The sequence below is a fragment of the Plectropomus leopardus genome, chromosome 11 (genome assembly GCF_026936395.1).
Source record: "Plectropomus leopardus strain MGB_pleo_1.0 chromosome 11, ASM2693639v1, whole genome shotgun sequence".
NCBI classification, from domain to species: domain Eukaryota; kingdom Metazoa; phylum Chordata; class Actinopteri; order Perciformes; family Serranidae; genus Plectropomus; species Plectropomus leopardus.
Window position 1 is genome coordinate 28,237,106 of NC_142186.1, and position 19,948 is coordinate 28,257,053.

At 36.9% G+C, this 19,948-nt stretch overlaps 2 protein-coding genes across 5 annotated transcripts; both read right to left on the reverse strand.

The window, feature by feature from the left end:
- Positions 1-69: 69 nt before the first annotated feature.
- Positions 70-13,075, reverse strand: them4 (thioesterase superfamily member 4). Of its 4 annotated transcripts, XM_042489256.2 has the most exons (7): positions 12,618-13,075; positions 11,309-11,471; positions 10,720-10,882; positions 9,133-9,243; positions 8,189-8,313; positions 7,969-8,056; positions 353-493 (listed from the first exon to the last, which is right to left on the reverse strand). In XM_042489256.2, the coding sequence occupies exons 1-6, from the start codon at positions 12,744-12,746 to the stop codon at positions 8,010-8,012; spliced, it is 738 nt and encodes a 245-aa protein (XP_042345190.2). In that variant the 5' UTR covers positions 12,747-13,075; the 3' UTR covers positions 353-493; positions 7,969-8,009. The 4 variants fall into 4 exon arrangements, with proteins under 4 accessions (XP_087940646.1, XP_042345189.2, XP_042345190.2 ...); XM_088084520.1 differs by lacking the exon at positions 7,969-8,056 and having other exon boundaries at positions 70-493; positions 10,801-10,882; XM_042489255.2 differs by lacking the exon at positions 7,969-8,056 and having other exon boundaries at positions 70-493.
- Positions 13,076-13,927: 852 nt separating this feature from the next.
- Positions 13,928-17,947, reverse strand: LOC121946012 (uncharacterized). The gene is made up of 4 exons (XM_042490413.2): positions 17,651-17,947; positions 16,695-16,749; positions 15,115-15,232; positions 13,928-14,841 (listed from the first exon to the last, which is right to left on the reverse strand). Exons 1-4 carry the CDS (start codon positions 17,945-17,947, stop codon positions 14,808-14,810), a joined length of 504 nt encoding a protein of 167 aa, XP_042346347.2. The 3' UTR covers positions 13,928-14,807.
- Between the last annotated feature and the right edge of the window lie 2,001 nt (positions 17,948-19,948).

A 19,948-nucleotide genomic window follows, 5' to 3' on the forward strand; every position in this document is an offset into this window, starting at 1 on the left:
ATGCGCTCTCTGTGCGCCCTGACCGTCCCAGGCTGGAGAGAGTTATGTCACCGGCTGTTACGTAATAGCAGCGGATCGGGTTTTGCTTTGTAGTGCTCAGTTGAGAAATATAATCCCATGTTGCTGCCACAAATTTCCGCCACACTAATCGAGAAAATACAATCCATACAGGAGACATTAAATTCTAGTGAAGGTTTGGCCTTTTACTTTACATTCACAGCTTAAAAAACTTCCATTAAATCCCTCATCATATAACTCTAATGGAGTTTTAATACACCTGCAGGGTTCTGCACATGCACTATATGCAGGGGGATTATTTTGACAGTAGTAGGATATGCAGTAGGCATCCTCAGTTTGTGTGAGATAGGAAAACAACAGCAGACACAAAGAAAACGATGAATAATCGATATGTCTTCTCGGTTTACATCATTGTGGTCAATGTTCCTCCAAGACATGGCACTCACACTGGATCCAAACACACATTCTGGGCAGCCTGTAAGAGGAGGAATATAACTGATTACATTTACTCCAGTACTTGTACAATATGCACAATGTTAAAGTAGTCTTACTTTATACTTCTACTTCACCGCATTTACTTCATTACATTCATCTGACAGCTGGAGACATTCTGCAAGCCTCTTTAAATATGATAAATTCCTACAAAACAAGATAGTTCAAATCTCTTCCACCTCAACACAAGGTACAAGGTAGATTTGCTAATGATTTTTAAAATAGTTTTAAAAATTAAATTACATTTTTTTCTTGATCCTGCTACATCTTTGGATTTTTGGAGTTGATGAAAATCACCAGCTACTATGAAAATTCCATCCTGTTGCTTGACCATGTTGCTGCTGATAGTATGATACACTTCTGTAGTGCATTTTTTGGATTTGCATCAGAGTCTTGTGTCCGGTCGGCTCTGAAAAAGGTCTGCCCATTCACTGCAATAGCTTGATGCGGGATGCTAGGTGTTGACCATGTCTCTATGAAGATATGCGCAGAGCAGTTTCTGATTTCCCGTCGCTGAATGAGACTCAATTGCATCACATTTGATTTATTCTTCTGCAACCGGACTTTTCATCCGGCGCTTTCGGCTTCTTTTCTCCCCTCTGGTCTGCCTGGCCATTCGGCATATGCCGTTGGGGGAGATCCTCTCACAGTCTGCTGCATTCAGTCCAAACTCCACACAACTTTTCCCGATGTTAATGAGTGCTTCTCTATCGTGGAAAAGTCATTCTTCAGCAGAAGGGGCCATGGAGTTGAAAAAAAATATATAGAAAAATACTGCAAAAAAAGGAGCAAGGATTTGAGGAGCTACTGGCTGCTGCATCTACATGCACCGTCGTCATAACAAACATGCAAATGCATGCAACACACCACAACATTAAAATGCTGCTTACATGTTTACATGCATTAATGATAATGGTACAGTATGTATGACCAATTACATCTGATATTTTAAGTACATCTTGCTAGCAATATTGATATACTTCTATTTGAATAACATTTTGAATATGTATTTTTTAATCAAAAATCCATTGCATAGTGGTTTTCATGGCAGCTTGCAGAACTAAAACTGCCAAGTGTGTAGGAGTCACAAAACCTGCATCAAGGTGCAAATGGGGTGGTGGATAGGTCAAACAAACTCTGGACTTGCACCCCGAGAGCCCAATGTTCATGCACCGTATGAAACCGAAAGTCAGTTGAGTTATTTCAGTAAACAGGCACTGTGGTAAAATGGTTAATGGACCAGCACATGTGCTGCTGTGTGTGATTGCTACTTAGCAACCACACACCAATGAAACAGCCATCAGGGGCAGTTTGGCATTCAGTATCTTGGCCACGGACACTTTGACATGTTGACTGAAGGAGCCAGGGATCGAACCGCCAACCTACCAATTAGAGATTTTTCAGCTCTACCTTTGAGCCACAGCCACACTGGCATATGTATACATTATATTTGAAACAAACATGCTTATTTAAACCATGATGTTTTTTCCCAAACCTAATCACGTACTTTGTTGCCCTAACCCAAGGATGTAAACCTATAAACTCTTCCTGTAAAAGTTTTTTATCTACACACTACATTTGTCTTGCAGAGAGACTTTATGCATTTAACAAGCAGAGAATGTACATTCCTTGTGAAAATGGAAGTTTATTTTGAAAAGGCACAATGAATGCAACGCCAGGGCCACACTGCATGCATGAGGAACTTGTGATAGCTACCTTGCTGAACTGCTGCGGCTCATACGCTTGCGGTGGTCTACCTGCTGCTAAAACTAGCCTAATAATTTCCACAGTTAAAAGCAGATACTAATTTATGGAGCTGTACAAGCTACCACATTATCAACAACACGATCACGCTGATATTTCACAGTTAAAGCCTTATGTCAACATCTGAAGGGATTCTATCAACAGAAACATTGTCAGAAGTCTTATTTTGAAATAAAAAGGTTGATAAAACAGATGTATTTGTATTCCTTGTATCTGTCTGTGACAGACAAAGACATTGAGGTGATACAGTGTTTGTATGGCTATCAAAACACTTTTCATGGTCTATTTTTGCTGAAAACTGCACATTATGCTGTAAAATGGGTGAGACTCTAATTCTCTAGATATGAGCCACAGCTGAGCCTGAGCAGCACTGCTCACACAGGCAGTGTGTTTGCTCTAAATTGTTGACAAGGGTGCCGAAATTAAAAAAAACAACAGGTTCGGTGATGCACACGTGTTCCTCATGCAGGCAGTGTGGCTTGGACATGAGGAATATAAATTGACACTCTGACACAACGCATCCAAACTGACATAAGAGGGGTACCTACATATTTTGATGTGTAGGACCTCTATACATGTGTCTGTATCTGACAAAGTGAGAACATGAAACTATGATGGTCAACACAAATAAGCAAAATCGTGAAAGGCCCTATCTAGAGCAGGAGTTTGATTTGTCCATTATGAGCCATTGTAGAACAACATCCGTGGAAGATTTTAGATGCCTGTGCATCGCACACACATAACCTTTAAATCTAAAGTTTATTTAACGTGGTATTTTACTTGAGTAAAGGAGCTAATACCTAAATGTTAAGTATTTTACTTGATTAGCATTCACAGTTCCCTTTATTTATTAGATTATTTTTGTCATATTACTAATTGGTAACCATTTCAACATTAAACAAGGCCCAATTTGTGAAAGAAAAGTTTTATTATGTTCAGGAGGCCGATTCCTATAACTGTTAACTGTCAAGTCACTTAACTTACCAACATAACTTACTTAAATTAGGCTTTCCAAGTGCAAGTTGCACATTAGGGCTAATATCTGCAGTAAAAATCAGTTCTGGAAGTGCTGCAGTGGACAGAGCTTGTTGCAGGTGGTTTAACTGAAAACTGCCCCCACTCTGCATCCCCACCCCCAGCCGCTTCCTCAAACCCAACTTGACCACATGACACTTCAGGGGAAAAGAAAAACTGCTGGTGTTCATTAGTCCTGCAACCACCTCTCGCTCACACACACACACACACACACACACACACACACACACACACACACACACACACACACACACACACACACACACACACACACACACACACACACTCACTAACAAGTTTTTAGAAACTAAGGCAGCATTTCCATCTGCACTTAACTGAGGTTAAAGATGTGAGGGGCCCTCAGGAGACCACCAGGCCTGAACTGTGATGAGCCCATACACTCAGAAACCACACATCAGACCAAACTGTGTGAGAACTGAAGTTAAATGTGTGCAGGGTTTAGAGACTCCTAACCATTAATTCACTGCTGAACAAAAACTCACTGGCAGCGCGTCTGCCAATAAGCAATGCTTTGCTGTATTTCAAATGGATGAAACATTAATTTCAGTACTATTCTGTTAATCGGCCACTAACTTAAAAAAAACATACACGTCATACTAAGAAATGCCAATGAGTATTATATAAGCTGTATGTCAAATACATCGATAGATTTTATCAGATATAACTAACTGATGAAACAAGCAATGGCTGAAAACAACAGGAAACATTAACATGAAGCATTTTAAGCTCATTCTTCTACATTTTGCTTGAATCCAGCAGAATTAATTACAGTGTCTGATGCACATTAACATTAGATGTGTCTCTGTCTCTGATGTCTGACAGTTTGGGTGAAATTAAAAATAGGAGGGCTTTGCTCTTACTACCACATTGGGACTGTTTGGCTTGCTTTATGTTCTTCTTTTTTGATAATTTTGGCTGTGTTCATGCATATGGCATACATTTTGGAGACATTGTGTAATTTTGTTTAATCTTCGAATTTCCAGCTCAGCTCCTGCCACAGTCTAAAATACACTGTGCAAACAAAATTGTAACATTCAAACATTAAGTGCAAAATATGCACCACTGAAATCCATTTAACCTGCAGTTTGATCCAAGAGACATCATGAAAACATGCATTGTATTATCTCTTTGTGTCATTCTTGGCTTTTGTTGGAATTTGTAATTTTTTTTTTTAAATTTTCCACCTGATGACACAGTTTTTACCATATTTGGCATATGGAGGAAATACAGTACATGCTATTTCCAATAGGTGCACTGCCACAATCAATGTTGCTGTTATCCCAGCAACATGACATATCCTAGGCTGTGATAAAAATAATTGAAACAATTTTTGGTTTTTTTTTTCCTCTAAAATCATGATGACATCGTGACAAAAACCTGGAATTTAAAGGGTTTAAAATTCTTAAAATGTAAGAATATTTTATATGTATGATTAGGATTGATATTGGTTAAAAATTCATGGAAGTAGAAAATAATATTAAGGTACGTTTTTTATGAAGTTTGATTTTGAAAAGTGCATTTTATGCGCAGAGTGATATGAGTGTGTGTAATACTGAAGCAGGCACTAAGGGTCAAAGCCTTGTTGTTGCTGACCTGGTGGGTTGGAGACAAAATGCAGTTATGAAATGGTCAAATAACCCAAAACCCAATTCCCTCTTACAGAAAATTTAAACTCATATATTTTCTGCCAGCGGGCTGTGCTAAATCACTGGACTCTTTTTCAGGTTCCCAAAGATTAACTGGAAAAGAGAACCGAGGCCGGCTGCGCTGAGATGACAGATAATTGAGTTAGTATTTTTGTTACTTCACGCTGTTTTCTCGAACAAAGTAATAACTTTGGCTGGGATGGTGATACAGCGTTTACAGCCACTGTACAATAGCGCATGTTTCTTATTGATAAAACTAGTGTTATTCTTTTAATATAGTTTTTTTCCCCTGTGTTCTAGTCAGACAGTGAAGTAACTTGTTTATGATGCTTTTACTTTTTTAAACAGAGCCATATCTAAAGCGCCCACCTGCACGTGCCGGGCAAGTACAGAGAATATTTTGGGGTTGAGCCTCTGGAGGTTGGGCTCTGCATGTAGACACTGACTGCTATAATGGCTGTGCAAGAAAAACTACAGACATGTACTGCTTCCAGTGACTACGTTTAGCTTCAACACTGATTGGATATCCACATAAAATGTGGCAAATTTCTCCTTTAACATTACATTCACATTCAGTTGCTTCAAATTGCAATATATTTAAAAAAATCAAAGAATGCAATAAGTCAGAACCTTACGCGTATAACCCAAAATAGCACTCTAAATGCTTTACAATATTTTTTAGCAGCTGGTCTACAGTAGCTGCCAGAGAGGCACAAATCTGTAATGTGGACAGTGTTACTCAATGTAAGTATTGTGGCATGTCTCCGTCATTTCTGACTGTATAAAAAAAGTTCAAAGTCTCAGAGGGATTGAGACATGCCAGCCTGAACAAGAACAAGAACAAGAACAAGAACAAGAACAAGAACAAGAACCGCCATCATGGTGATTTTGGGTTTGAAGCTCTCGTGTCTCCATTTTAAGTTATGAGATTCTTCTAGCACCCAAATCCACATCTCATATTCAAATGCAACCACATCCACCACATGGTGGGGTAACAGTCAGCAACCCACACCAGAAAATCTACATTAAAATGTGTCAGTAAGAAGCCTGAAACTCAACCTTGTTAGCTGAAAACAAGCAAACAAAATGTTGCAGCTAAGAGCAAGTTTAAAAATAAATATTAAATCCTCAATCCTTTATCAATCAATCATTTATTTCTCACATGTAATCATATGAGGTACAACTCCAGCGAAGTCTAATCCTGTCAGCTCCTTTCACCTGTGCATTTTGATCTCGTCATTTTTTGTTTCTTTTTACATTGCAGGTTGCTGCTTTATGTCAGTGTTTCCAGATGAGCTGCAGGGCTGTGTGTTTTTGGCATCCTGAATGTTTCTGGTATTCCGTGGTTTCTGATTATGGTATAATACGTACATTAATTACAGATAGACAAAAGGAGAACTGAAATTCTGCATCCATCTTTAGGAAGTTAATGGTCGTTTTTTTAAACTTTAATATCAACAGAACCAAAAACAGCATCAATCAACCTTATAAAGCAGGTAACACCGCCTGTCAAGTCTAAACTATCCTATAAACATTATTAATGGTTCTACATGGGCATTCATCGATACATCTTACCACAAGTGCCTACACTGCAGCGGGCTGTGTATGATTATTTAGTACTTTAACTTTACAAAGTTGGCAGAATTTGTCCACACGCTATTTAACTCTATTTTCCTCTGAGACTTCTACTTTTTTTGGATTTGGAATCCAGCTTTGCCTGGCTCTGGAAAATGAATGCTAGCTGCAACTATTGAGGTTTGGTTAAATGTAGAGAGAAGGTACCAGGCCAGAGCGAATGCACATTTTGTAATTGACAAAATTTTAAAACATTTTTTTATTTGTCATATGTACACAAAAAAACACAGTGATTTACACCAAACAATGAAATTCTTCATTGCCAGTCTCCCGTCACACAAAAAAAATAACAAAATTAGAATAAAAGTTAAAATAGTTAAAAACATTAAATAATCAGAAACAAAGAACTAAATTAAAAACCTGATTTTAAAAGTAAGCTGTGCTATGTCTTGTGCAAATATTGCAGATCAATCAATGCACTATGCATTAATGTAATACTGACAGATTAATGCTTTTGGTTTATTGGCTACACATTTTTGTAAGGATCACGTTGAACCTACGACAATGATAAATGAGATTAAAATGTAAAACAAAAAACAACATCCATGCCATTTCTGTATTATGTTTTGTCAAAATCAAACGGAGCCACTGGAGAGAGCACATGGGGCCCTGGAGCCGCAGGTTGCCTAACTCTGGCCTATTTTTTGTACAAATTCTGACTTTCAACAAATATATTAATATCAGTATGTTAACTAAATCTTCTGAAATTTGCTGCATATGTGTTAGTTATATTAGCAGTTAAGCTATTAAGGTTTGATCAAGCAATTTATTTTGTTTTTAAATGCTTTAGGTATTTTAGCATGTTTTCTTTTTCTTTTTGTTGTTGTAATAATCTATATTGATCCACTGTATGGACAATATTTAAATATTTATTATGTTCAGAGAAACGTGAATTTAGGTGCCAGGCTCAGAGTATTATTCACCAATGAGGCATATGATTTAACTTGTTAACAAATGAATAAACATGCGGGTTTGCTTTATTCACATAATACAAATAAATCGGGCTTTTATTCAGAAAAAACAGAATATTTATCATCAGCACATTTTGTTTAATAATCTCACTTCCAAAGACCCCTGTGTTGCATAAAACCATCAATACTGTATGATTATAAATAAATAACTGTCGATGTTTAGTTAAAAAAAATACTCTTTAGACCTCTACTGATATGTCGGTGAAGTAGAAAATGTTTCAATTAAACTCTAATAATATAATAACATATTAGCCAGCAGCAATGTGTGAATATTAAGACATGATAAAAGGTCAACAATGTCATATTTAGAAACTGTATCTGTTAAATCACCTGGCAAGTACACACACTGGGAAAAAAAAAATACTCCAAACCAGTGACACACTCACACGCTCACTGTGGCCTCAGGTGGTAGGCTGGCGTGTTTGTGTCACGCTCCCGGTACTAGGTTGCTGGCATTGATTGACAGGAACAGTGCTGCACGCGAGGCATGAAAGAAAGCGGGACAGTGACGATACGGAAGGTCAAAGAGCAGAGATGTGACCGAGCACAAGCTTTCACATCAACACGTGTCATCAGACACATTGTGTGTATAAGAGTGTGCGTTACCTGTTGTTTCTGTGTGCACTTTGGAGCCATCGGTGCTGGTCACTTTACACGACATAAATGTTTTCCTTCCTTCCTTCTTATCCACAGAGGATTCGAGCAACACCGTGCTTCCCAGTGGGATGGGGCTACGGACAAAGACAGTTGTTTGTCAGGTCAAACGGACTATGGGTGATATTCATCAAGTACAAACAAAACATGCAACAAATGAGTATACACTGGCCAATTATTTGGGCCAATATTTGGCATTTTGCCGATTATCTGTATCAGCGTTTTATTTTGATGATCGCAGATAAAATTTATTAATGAAAAAGTGTGCGTTCTACACTCAACCAACTTCAGGAAAGGCAGTCTGCAATATATGCAAAGACAGTGTCAGCATGGCAGGAACTTTTACTTTACTCAGTTATTTTTTATTTAAATTTTCACTTAACTTTATAAAAAACGTTGCTATATGACATTGAAAGTTTCAGTTAACATTTGCTAAATGCATTTAAACAAAGGTCCGTGTTGGAGTTTGTTATACTCCGAATTCTAAATTTCGACAGAAATATTTTTGTTTTTATTAAGTTTTATTGGGTTCCAAATATCGATTAACGGTCTCATTAAGTACTTATAATCGGTATTGGCCCTGAAAAACCAATATCAGTCGACCCCTAACACAGACACACAGAACCTGACTGATCATTTCAAGTAACTACAGTCAGACTGAGATAAAATGATAAAGTTAACACCAGGGTTCAGAGTTGTAGTAGTTGTTATGGTCGTAAGGGTCTTCAATAAACACAGAAAACAATTATCTACAATTTCAAACTAAGAAAAAACTTGCATTTCCAGAAAATTGTTTTACATTAAACATTCACTCTGCTGGACTGTGTATGACAACAAAAATTGATTTCAACAAAAAAATATCAGTTCCACATGTCTGAAAAATAAATTCTCTGTACCTGCGGTAGTTGATGTTCAGGTTGGCTGTCAAAACGGGTCCGAAGAGGAAGGCAGCTTGAGTCCCGATCAAAGTATCAACCATAGTGGCTATTGCCCCCCCATGGACGTGTCTGGAATCACACACACACACACACACACACACACACACAAGCAACATCTACTGGAAGTGTAGTTTTGTAAAGTTTGAGAACTCAGTAGAAGCTCATTTTATGAGTTTTTGTTTTTCTCTTTGTTTGTTTTTGGCATTTTGCCTTTATAGGAAAGCTGGTATAATAGAGGGAGACAGAAAATGACGGGAGATAGAGAGAGAGGAGCGGGGACAGGAGATGCAACAAAGGTCGGTGATCAGCATTGAACCATGGATCTTTTGAGATATGCACATGCCTATTTGCCTTCCTAGAAGACCCCAAAAACTATAAAATGTGCAAATGTATTCAATATTACGGTGATGTTTTTAGTATGGAGCACAGTTGAGGTGGAACAGCAGACAGAAATCAAACTATTTTTTTCCAGTTTCAGAAGTTTAAATCAACGTGGAGACGTCTGAATGAGAAAACTGTTGATCTGGGTGTTAAAGGGTTAAATGTGCACAGACATTTATATAGAGCTGCAACGATTAATCGACTAGTAGTCAAATATTAAATGAATCACCAACTAATCTGATAATTGAATATTCAGTTTGAGTGATATTTTCAGAAAATAAGTGTTCCAGTGTGTAGGATTTAGGGGGATGAATTGGCAGATATGGAAAACAATAAACATGTTTTCTTTAGTGTATCATCACCTGAAAATAATAATCGTTTTGTTTTCTAGAATGAGCCGTTTATACGTATCTACATAGGGAGCGCTTCCTCGTCCAGGGAGTCTGTCACGTTGCACCGCTACGTTTCTACAGTAGCTCAAAGCCGACAAACCAAACACTGGCTCGAGATAGGGCCATTGGTGTTTTTGCACCAGCCACCGTAGTTAGCCCCTCTGTGACAACAGAACTGGAAAAATAATTATTTTTTAACAGGAAACGGCTTTATTCAGTCCAAATCACCAAGTTGGTTTGTTTTAGAGAGAGAGAGAGCTCTGCTGATAATTCAGGTGCTGTTAAAAACATCCTGAACATGTGCTGCTTAAGTTATCATAGAAAAAGGTGAGCACACATCAGCAGGTGTTGATCAGCAGCCCTTCTCTGATGTCAGGAGGAGACCTCTGCGGTTAATTTGGCTCCCTGCAATAAGCCTCCTGAACAATGATCACTTAAGGAATTCTAACACAGAGAAGTTTCAGCTGCTTAAATCTGCAATCCTCACCTGTAAATACCACAAAATCCTGCTAAATCTTACACACTGCTCCTTTACAAGTCATTATTTTCTGGTTTATTTACTCCTCTAAGACAGCAAACTGGATATCTTTGGGTTGTGGTCAAAATAAGGCCATTTGATGAAATCATCCTGACTTTGGGAAATACAGATCAACTTGTTTTTGTGAGACCAAACAACAGATCAATTAGTCATAAAAAGTAATGAACAGATTAATGGATGATGAAAATAATCATTTGTTGCAGCCTTGCATTCATGCAAAAACCATTATCTCACCCTGGTGCCCCTTCCAATAGTGGTCCAGCCTGGAAAATGCACACACCCTTCTGCTCCTTATTGTTAATAAACAGAACGTACTCAAATCCTTCCCCCTGGTCTTTGATGTTCCGGGTAAAAAAACAGGATTTCGACTGGACTGTTTTACTGCGATACATTCCACCTGATGAGAGAAACACACAAGTGAACTGTCAGCAGCTAACAGAACATCTCAGAAAAAAACAAAATAAATACAGGTACAGTTACAGTTTTTTATAATAATCTATTTATTATTGAAATGTTTATATGAGCACATTGGTGATAACTAGCTGCAGGAAAAACTTTATTTTTAAAAGAATAATTTGTTTTTAAATCTTTTTTATTTTTATTTTTTTTTATTACATTTTTTTAGTTTTTATTTTATTTTTTATTTGTCCTGTGTATGTTTGTACATTGAAAATGTACTTTAAAAAGAAAGAAAGAAAGAAAGAAAGAAAGAAAGAAAGAAAGAAAGATTATATATGGTCACATAAAGTTGGCTTGCTTTTGTCAAAATACAACAGAAACAAAAACAATGAAACAGCCAGAACGTCACAGTCTGCCTTTTTACCTGAAGGATATTTTTCAATTTGACTGTAGCTTGGCAGTCTCCGCCACGGCCCTCTCCGTTTCTGTCCTCCTTCTGTCTCCACTTCACACTGGCTGTTATAATGCTCGTACAATCGCATCATTTCTGAGCTCCAAGAGGAGTTAGGAAGGCTGAAGTCCCGGGGCTGGAGGAAAAGAGCAAGGTGGTGGTGAACAAGGAAATGCTTCACAGCTTTAGCCTAATACCATATCTGGGTCTGAGAGGATTTGGACAAAGTAAGCAGTGGGCTGTGATGAGACAGGGCATATCATAGGATTATGTAAAAAGTAGAAATTTGTCATGCATCATACCATTTCTACCATGGTCTCTATACCTAATATCAGGTAAAATATGACACAATTGAACAGCTCAGCCATAAATTCTTCCTTCACAAATTTACAAATGTTAGAAAATTATTGCAAGTGAATGTAGCTACACTGCTGAATCACTGTTACAGTAAATCTAACGTAAATCATGTTTTCTTAAATGTTTTTGTTTTTTTAAATGTTTTCATGTTTTCTGCAGTTTTTGAAATATTTTGTTTTGTGAAATGTTATTGCTCTGTGAAAAGTTGTTTTTTTTAATGATGTGTTTTGTGAAATGCTATCGAGTTTTGTGAAAGGTTTCTATGTTTTTTTTAAGTGTCGTTACTGTGAAATGTTTTTTTTGTTTAATGTTTTTGCGTTTTTTAAAATGTTTTTGTCTTCTGTGAAATGTAGCATTCTCCAGGATGCCTTTTGTAAAATGTTTCGTTGTGTGAAATGTTTTCGTTTTTTGCGAAATGGTTTTTGTGTGTTGTGAAATGTGTTTTGTGAAACGTTTTTGTGTTTTGGGAAATGTTATGTTTTCTGGACTGTTGTAGTGTTTTGTGAAATGTTGAAATTTGACCCTTGGGGTTAAAATTGTAATTGGTACCCAATATTACAATGTATATGTTGCCTAACTTGTATAGTTCCATTCATAAATTACAAAAAATAAATGACTCAACATTGGATTGATAAAAATCCAATGAAAATACTTTTTAAATGGCTTAAAATTAACACGTTGACAAAGTATGAGTTTTTTTTCTGTTTTTTAACAATACTGAACAATACTTTAACAACACTATATTTTAAGATCCAGTTGATTGATGGTCCATGAATGCACCTGGGCTTTACATTGAATCTAACTAAACCTATCACTAAGCTGAGAAACATCTGGAAAGTGAAGGAGGACAATGAGTTCACAGCACACACAAATGAAACCCCATTCAACACGAAACTGCCACTGTTTTTATCCTGATGTTACCTACCGCCGCGGCCCGAGCAGAGACGCTCCTGACCGAAGCTCTGCTCGGAGGGAGGCTGAGTTGAGTCTGTGCAGAAAAAAGGGAGCCGAGGCGCTGGAAGCTCTCACAGAGTCCACCGAGGCTTCTTGCCATTTGTACGCGGTTTAAAATGACGAGGATGGAGGAAAAAAGTGGGCGCAGAGACTGAATCAGACAGAGACACCTGTGTTTTGATGTCGATGGTGTAACGGTTAACAGGCAGCCGTTAAACTTTAGCTAGCTAACGTTAGCGAGCACAGTATCAAAGTACTATTGTTTTAGTAAAAACTGATAAACCTCATAAGCATATTATAGCACACAGGCCGTAAGTATATTTAATATATCCGTAGCTATCTCAAAATGTAAAAATACGCCTGGGCTCTGTTTTCCCGGCTACTTTCGTCAGATGAGCAGCATGGCGGCTGTAAACATCCGGCACGAGAACTTTGCTCCACTTATTACGTCATCTATCTATGCATCCATACATAAAGGCAGAGGCCGCTGATAGGTCCATATCATCACGTGGTTCAAGCCTTGTACTTTGATTGGCTGTTCATGTAACGCACTCATAACTTACGTTGCAATTACATATAAGGATTTTATTTATTTTTTAATCTATTTATTGGATAATAGGCCATTTATCAAGTTATGAAACCTCATGAAAGCTTAAAGCTTTTCTTGTGAGTTACAGAGAATTTAGATCTGTGGTTAAGTCACTCCAGGTTAGACCAGGTTCATTCAAGGTCATAAAAAAAAAAAATCTTGTTTTTATGGTACATTTACAGCATATATTAATCGTCCCAGAGCAAATTGATTTGATTTCGTTCTAAAATATGATCAGGAGGCAATGAGCACTAACAACCCATGTCCCTTAAAACTAGCAAAGATTTAGTAAATAAGCAAAAATGTTTTTAAAAAATTAAAGAAAATATCAATGTTTACATTTTTTGTCACACAATTTTGAATATAAAATTAAAACAATTAAAAATATAGTTTAGTAAAATATAATTCGTTTTATAATTAAAAAAAAACCAACACATCTTTAGGTTATTATCTTGTCACCTTTTACTATTTTCTTGTTATTTTGTGGGACACTCTTGCCTAGTTGGTCAGTGACTTTTTTGAAAACCCACATGGCAAATAGTCCATTCCTGATTCTGATTTATCAGGACTGAAAATTGCAGAGAGAAGGTCAATGTGATCCTTTGTTCTGCACTAGGGGGAGGTAGAGGAACATAACATTGAACTGTTAATTAATAATTTGGTTTCTCATAAATAGACCATATAGAGGTGTATACTCTGTGCACATTACATTTATTTTCCGGTTCAAGTATAAATAAAAAAAAACTCTAAATCAGGAGAACACCAGAAAGCCCTATGAGTCAAGCAATATTTCATCATGTTAACATCAAAAACAACAGGGCAATTATTATAAAATGCTCATGTTTGTCAGTTAATATTAAATCAGAGGGGGCGGTTTCAATAAAATTACATTTTCTCACTCACATGTGACATGATGTGATACTTCCGTGAACCATATGCTTATTTTTTGACTCAGTGTGGTAGGATTTGATCAGCACATTCTTACACACACACACACACACACACACACACACACACACACACACACACACACACACACACACACACACACACACACACACACACACACACACACACACACACACACACACACACACAGACTTCAGAGATCAAACAGATGCCCTGCAAGCACGATTGTGGCTGCTGGTAGTCACTCAGGTTTCATCGGGGGCAGGGCGACACAAAGACAGGCAGGATGGTTCAGGTGTGTCACAATGTTGATTTACCAGTTTGAAAAAGGGGAAGGTGGCATCCACATAACAGTCAAGTTCATTTATATGTGCTGGCTGTTCTCACTAGTTTCTCTAAAAGTGTTTTACAGTTACAAAAAGGCATCTCAAGATCCAACCGACCAACCCAATCACAATACAAAATGATATGAAACTATGCAACAGATTTCGCTCCTTGTCTGTGCTATTTGTCCAACGAATGGATGTACAATTTTTTTTTTGACTTTCTCATGAGAAACAGTTGTATTCACTTCAGTAATATTTCAATAGCTATCCTCATTTGCAAGGCACGCCTCCTTTTTTTAACAGTTCACAGTCAATGTTTAGTGTTTCTGGGTGAACTTTATTTTGGAGCTTCAGGGATTCCACACAACTTCCTGCAAAATGAAAGAAAAGGCAAAACAATGTTAATTTTGCGTGCTAATGTAATATAGTTATGTCTCTAGTTTTACAGCCACAAATGAAAGGATACATAAATAAAACCTTTAACGCTCCAAAGGGGAATTAGCTTTGCACCAATCATCATAAGCATATAAAAAACATTAACATGGAAACGGGAAATTGACAAAGGACATGGCTTCTTTATGTGGTTCTGCTCTGTAATGGGACAGACTTATACTGTTGAAACGCTCTTATTCTGAGAATCTTACCGTGCTTCCTCCTTGGTTGTATCTGCAAAGGCACAGATAGCTTTGTCTCTGTCCAAAATCTGTTGTTTCAAGTTCTGAGTCTCCTCTTCGGCCCTCTTTTTAGCCGCTTCGTGATCATCTGAGGAAAAGGCAAAGTATAAACAAACTGTGAATTTCCATATTTATCACACAAGAATTGAAACGGGAGCTGCAGCTTTTGCTGAACTTAGATCAGTGAATGAAACAAAGGGACAGTGTGCCTGGAGCCACGCTGGCTGGTGCTGTCACATCTAGTTTCACTGGTTTGAACAGACGGTGCAACACTGACAGATCTCAGCAGCTCCGATCCATCCTCTGTCTTTTAAAAGGTCACAGAAAACCCGATTAAAGTGTGTAGACATGTGCCATAACTTGCCACATTCTCTCATCTGGATCAGTTTTTGATTAACCCTTTGAAACCTGAGCAAACTGGCTTGATTTCTCTCAGAAACAAGCGACGAAGGCAATGAGCAATTTAACAAGAAAGGGACCAAAAGCTACAGAAAATTACCTCACAATAAGCAATAAATAAATATATAAAAACAGGTAAATACATTTTTTTCTGTAACATAATTTTAAATATACAATAATTTTCTCAGGTGTCAGAGATTTAAATGCTAAGAAAGGTGTCTAAACATAGCAAAAGAGTGATGTTGATCCAGGTGTCAAAGGGTAATATTTAACTAGTTAGCACTATTAGCCATGACTTCAGAGGCTTCAGCCCCAAATGTTTTATCAATAGCCTCAGATCTAAATATATAAGTTATATATATGTTTAAAAAAAATAAGAATAGGCCATTAGGTCTAATCTTATTTTTTAAATGTATATTATTATTATTATATTATTATAATTATACAAATGAGGATCCCTAGATGTAATAATTTGTCATTCCGTTTAGTTACATTCCACCACTTTTACAAAAAATGGATACATTTAACTATTTTTCAACTCTAGTCAATGCATTTTTAATGATAGCAGTTTATTGTTTTAATTCAATACTAAACATCTGAAAAGGACTCTAATTTGCTCAGATACTTTGTGGTGCATTTCACTCTATAAATATAATGGTACACTTTTTGTACATTTTGTATTTCAGCTTAGTCTTGAAATTTTGATCAGTTATAAAATCTTGTTTTTATCTTCCTCTTTTCACGAAAGATTATTGATATTTATAGGTGCAGGCATCTTTATAAGCCATTTTTCGCCTCTAACCTCACACGCTGTAGCATCGCACTGTGTTTCAACTTCTTAATTCTCTTTTCTAAATCTCTTTTCTAAACCTAATAACTACTAGTATTTTATAACATAAAAATCTATAACTATTTTTATTTTATTTTATTTTTATTTTTATTACAGCAGTGAATAAGGTGACAGAGTGCATAAAAAAGCATAGAACTTGTTCTTCAAGAAGAATTTCCTAAAGAACGATCCATTCAGACCCCCCTACAGAGGTCCGGGCTTGGCACACAGTGTCCTTGAATCCTGGAGACACCCCTGGTCGTATCTGTCTGAGCCAAAGCTGGTATCATCAGACCAGAGCTGAAACAAAAATCTGTCTCACCTTTGAGTTTATTGATGGCGTCTCCCTTTTCTTTCATCATCTTCTCATCACCTTCCTAACAGAGGCACAGGTGGAAGTATTTATAAGCAGTTATTATGGTAGATTAATGCAGAAAAAAAGTTACAATGTACTGTAGAAATTAACTATTTGTGTTAACTTTTAAAAAAGTTAGTGTGCAGTTTGCCTCAAAATGTTAAGTTGACTTAATTTGAGAAGTCAAGTTGAAGCAATTTTGTAATGATTCAACTCATCTTCTCAAATTCAGCCAACTTAAAATGTAAGGCCTATACACTAACTTTTTGAAGTTAAAACAAATAAGTTAATTTTTATAGTGTAAATAAAAATCAAATATTTAGATGTAACAGAAAACTGGCAACTTTACACACAGTATTAAAATAGCAGGCACATCCTGAAGAGTGTATGCATATCAAACAGTAGTGGAATATAACCAAGTAAATTTAAGTACTAAAATATGAATTTGAGGTATTTGTACTTTACTTGAATATTTTATTTAATGTCACTTTTCACTGTGACTCCACTACATTTCTGAGGGAAATATTGTACCTTTTGTTTCACTACATTTATCTTACTTTGCAAATCAAGATATTTGCATAACAAACATAAGAAGAGATTATAAAATATGATGTTTTGTACCAAACAGTTTCTAAAAGTACATCTGTAACAATAAGTTGATTGTTGATGAATAATTTTGAGTTTTCTAAGGTGTTTTTTTTTTTAAAATGTTTTTTCTTTCTTTCTTTTTTTTGCATTGATTACTTATACTTGAAGTACATTTCCTGCTCATACTTACTTACTACTACTTAAGTAGCCTACCATTTAGAGTATTTTCAGAGAGTGGTATTAGCGCTCATTAGTAAATGATCTAAATACTTTGTTCCCCACTAATATTAAATAACACTTATTTTGGGTTTACGGTGTGTGAGTGTGTCTCTTACCTTTTCCGTGTAACAGGTCTTCAGAGTATTATCAAACTCTTGTGCTGACTTCTCGAGCTCTTCCTTCTTTTTCTTACGTTCATCGATGTTGCCGTTGGCGGTCCCCAGCGCCGTCTTCATCTCTTGGATTTTGATTTTCAGCTCAACGATGGACTTCTCCCTCTTTTTGACTTCCGCCGCGTTTTCCGCCATGCGAGATTTCATAGCACGCAGGGTCATCTCCTGCCGCACCGTCTGGAAAATCATAGCGACCATCACGGCCACACTCAGGAAGGTCAACGCCACCGCGAGCTTCATCCTGGTTCACAGGCGCACAAAAAAACGGAATCAACTAGGGGTCACTTGTTGCTCATCCCAGGTATCTCTGCAGCCGAGCCAGCGGATCCTTCCCTCGGTGCGACTGTGTTTACTGCACCTGTAACCTGCTCCACCTGCTCAACAGGCTGGGCGTGACGAGCCACCTATTTCCTCGTGCAACTCTCGCCCTTTTCTTTGGAAGGCACGCGCTTGGGAAAAAAAGGTTGGATGGATTTGCATCATGATCACGTTGCTTCTGTTGAATACTCCAAAATCACATGGCACATATTGGCAGAATAGGCCTACTACTTTCACAGATGTGCAGACTGAGAATCTTAATTTTTGTAGACAAATGGTTTATTTTTATTATGTTTTTTAATGGTTTATTTTCTTTTTTTAACAGTGGGTTACTGCCATGGGCGGATCAAGAGACAATGGGTACAGACATGCAGAAGGCTCCACCACACAGACCTTGTGGTGGTTTTGTCAATTTGGTTGTTGTTTTTTTGTGCCATTTTGAGTTCATTTTGGGTTGTTTTTGTCGTTCTTTTGTTCTCTATGGTTGTTTTTTGCTCTTTTATTGTCATTTTATGTCTCCTTGCATCTCTAGGTGGACTTTTTGTGTTTTTTTGTGGTCATTTTCAATTCTTGCTAGTTGGTAGCCAACTAAGTGGCAATCTCTGAGGCTGAGAAATGTCAATGCAGAAGTGCCAGAAACTGCAGTTCTTCTAATAGCTGCTTGAGGCCTGTTAAAATGCCCAACTTTACAACAAAAATAACCATGTGACAGCCTGGTCCAAAAACAGCTGTGGTCTCTATAACCAATTTAAATATTCACAACAACCGTAGGATGGGAGATTTGTTTTATAAGTCACCTGTTCACATTTTATTAAGACATTAATTTAGGTAGGAATATATTGGGTTTTTAAAAAAAATTTTTTTTACTTTTTCGAGCTTATTAACATTAGGCAAGGGACTACCAATACAAACAACCTCCCCTGCTAACTTGGGTGCATTTACATTTGCTTAAATGTGGATTAATGTGCATTGTCCCTTCTTAAATTAATAAATTACATTAAAAATACATTCAAATTATATTATGTGTATTTATGAGTCATTTTGTGTCTTCTTGTGGTTGTTTTTTATTCTTTGAGGTCATTATGTGTCTCGCTTTGTCTCTCTTTATGTGTGTCAGTGCCTGTAGTTGTTTTGGTCCCTCTGTAGTTATTTTATGTCTCTTTGATCTCTGTTGGTTTTTTGTGTCACTGTGTGGTCATTTTAAGTTTTGCAGGTCTGTATGTGTTAATTTGAGTAGCACTTTGCAGATGAAGGTTAGGGCGACCCCTTACACTTTGGGCCCCTGAGTCTTTGCCCAGTAGACCTATTCAGTAATCCACGGATACTGCTGCTTAAAAAGAAAATCTGACTACATCTTTCACTACTGTCTGTAAATGATGTATATTAATGTGAGGCTGCTAAATATTTAACCACATATTCTTATTAGGGATCAACAGATTATCGGCCTTGTGGATATTTGGCATTATGCCTATCATCTGTATCTGTGTTTTACTTTAAATATCACCCATAAAATGTATCAATTGAGCAGTGTAAAGAAAGTCTCAACATGGGAGGAACTTTTACTTAAATTAAATTAAATTAAATTTTCACTTTATAAAAAACAAAAGTAGCTGGGAACTTGCTGTATATGATGTTGAAATTTTCAGTTTTGATTGTTAATGGCATTTAAACAAAGTTTTGTGTTGGAGTTTGTTATATTCAAAAAATTCTAAAAGTTGACTAAAAAAAATCATATTATAAATGCACGTTGGTTCCAAATATCAGTAATTGGTCTCATTAACTAGCCTACTTATAATCGCCATCGGTCCTCCAAAAACAATATTGGTCAACCCGTTATTCTTACATGGGCCAAAGTTGGAGTTGAATAATAATGTATTCAGTAGGATATTAAAATGAGATGATATTTATATGTTTTACTATCAG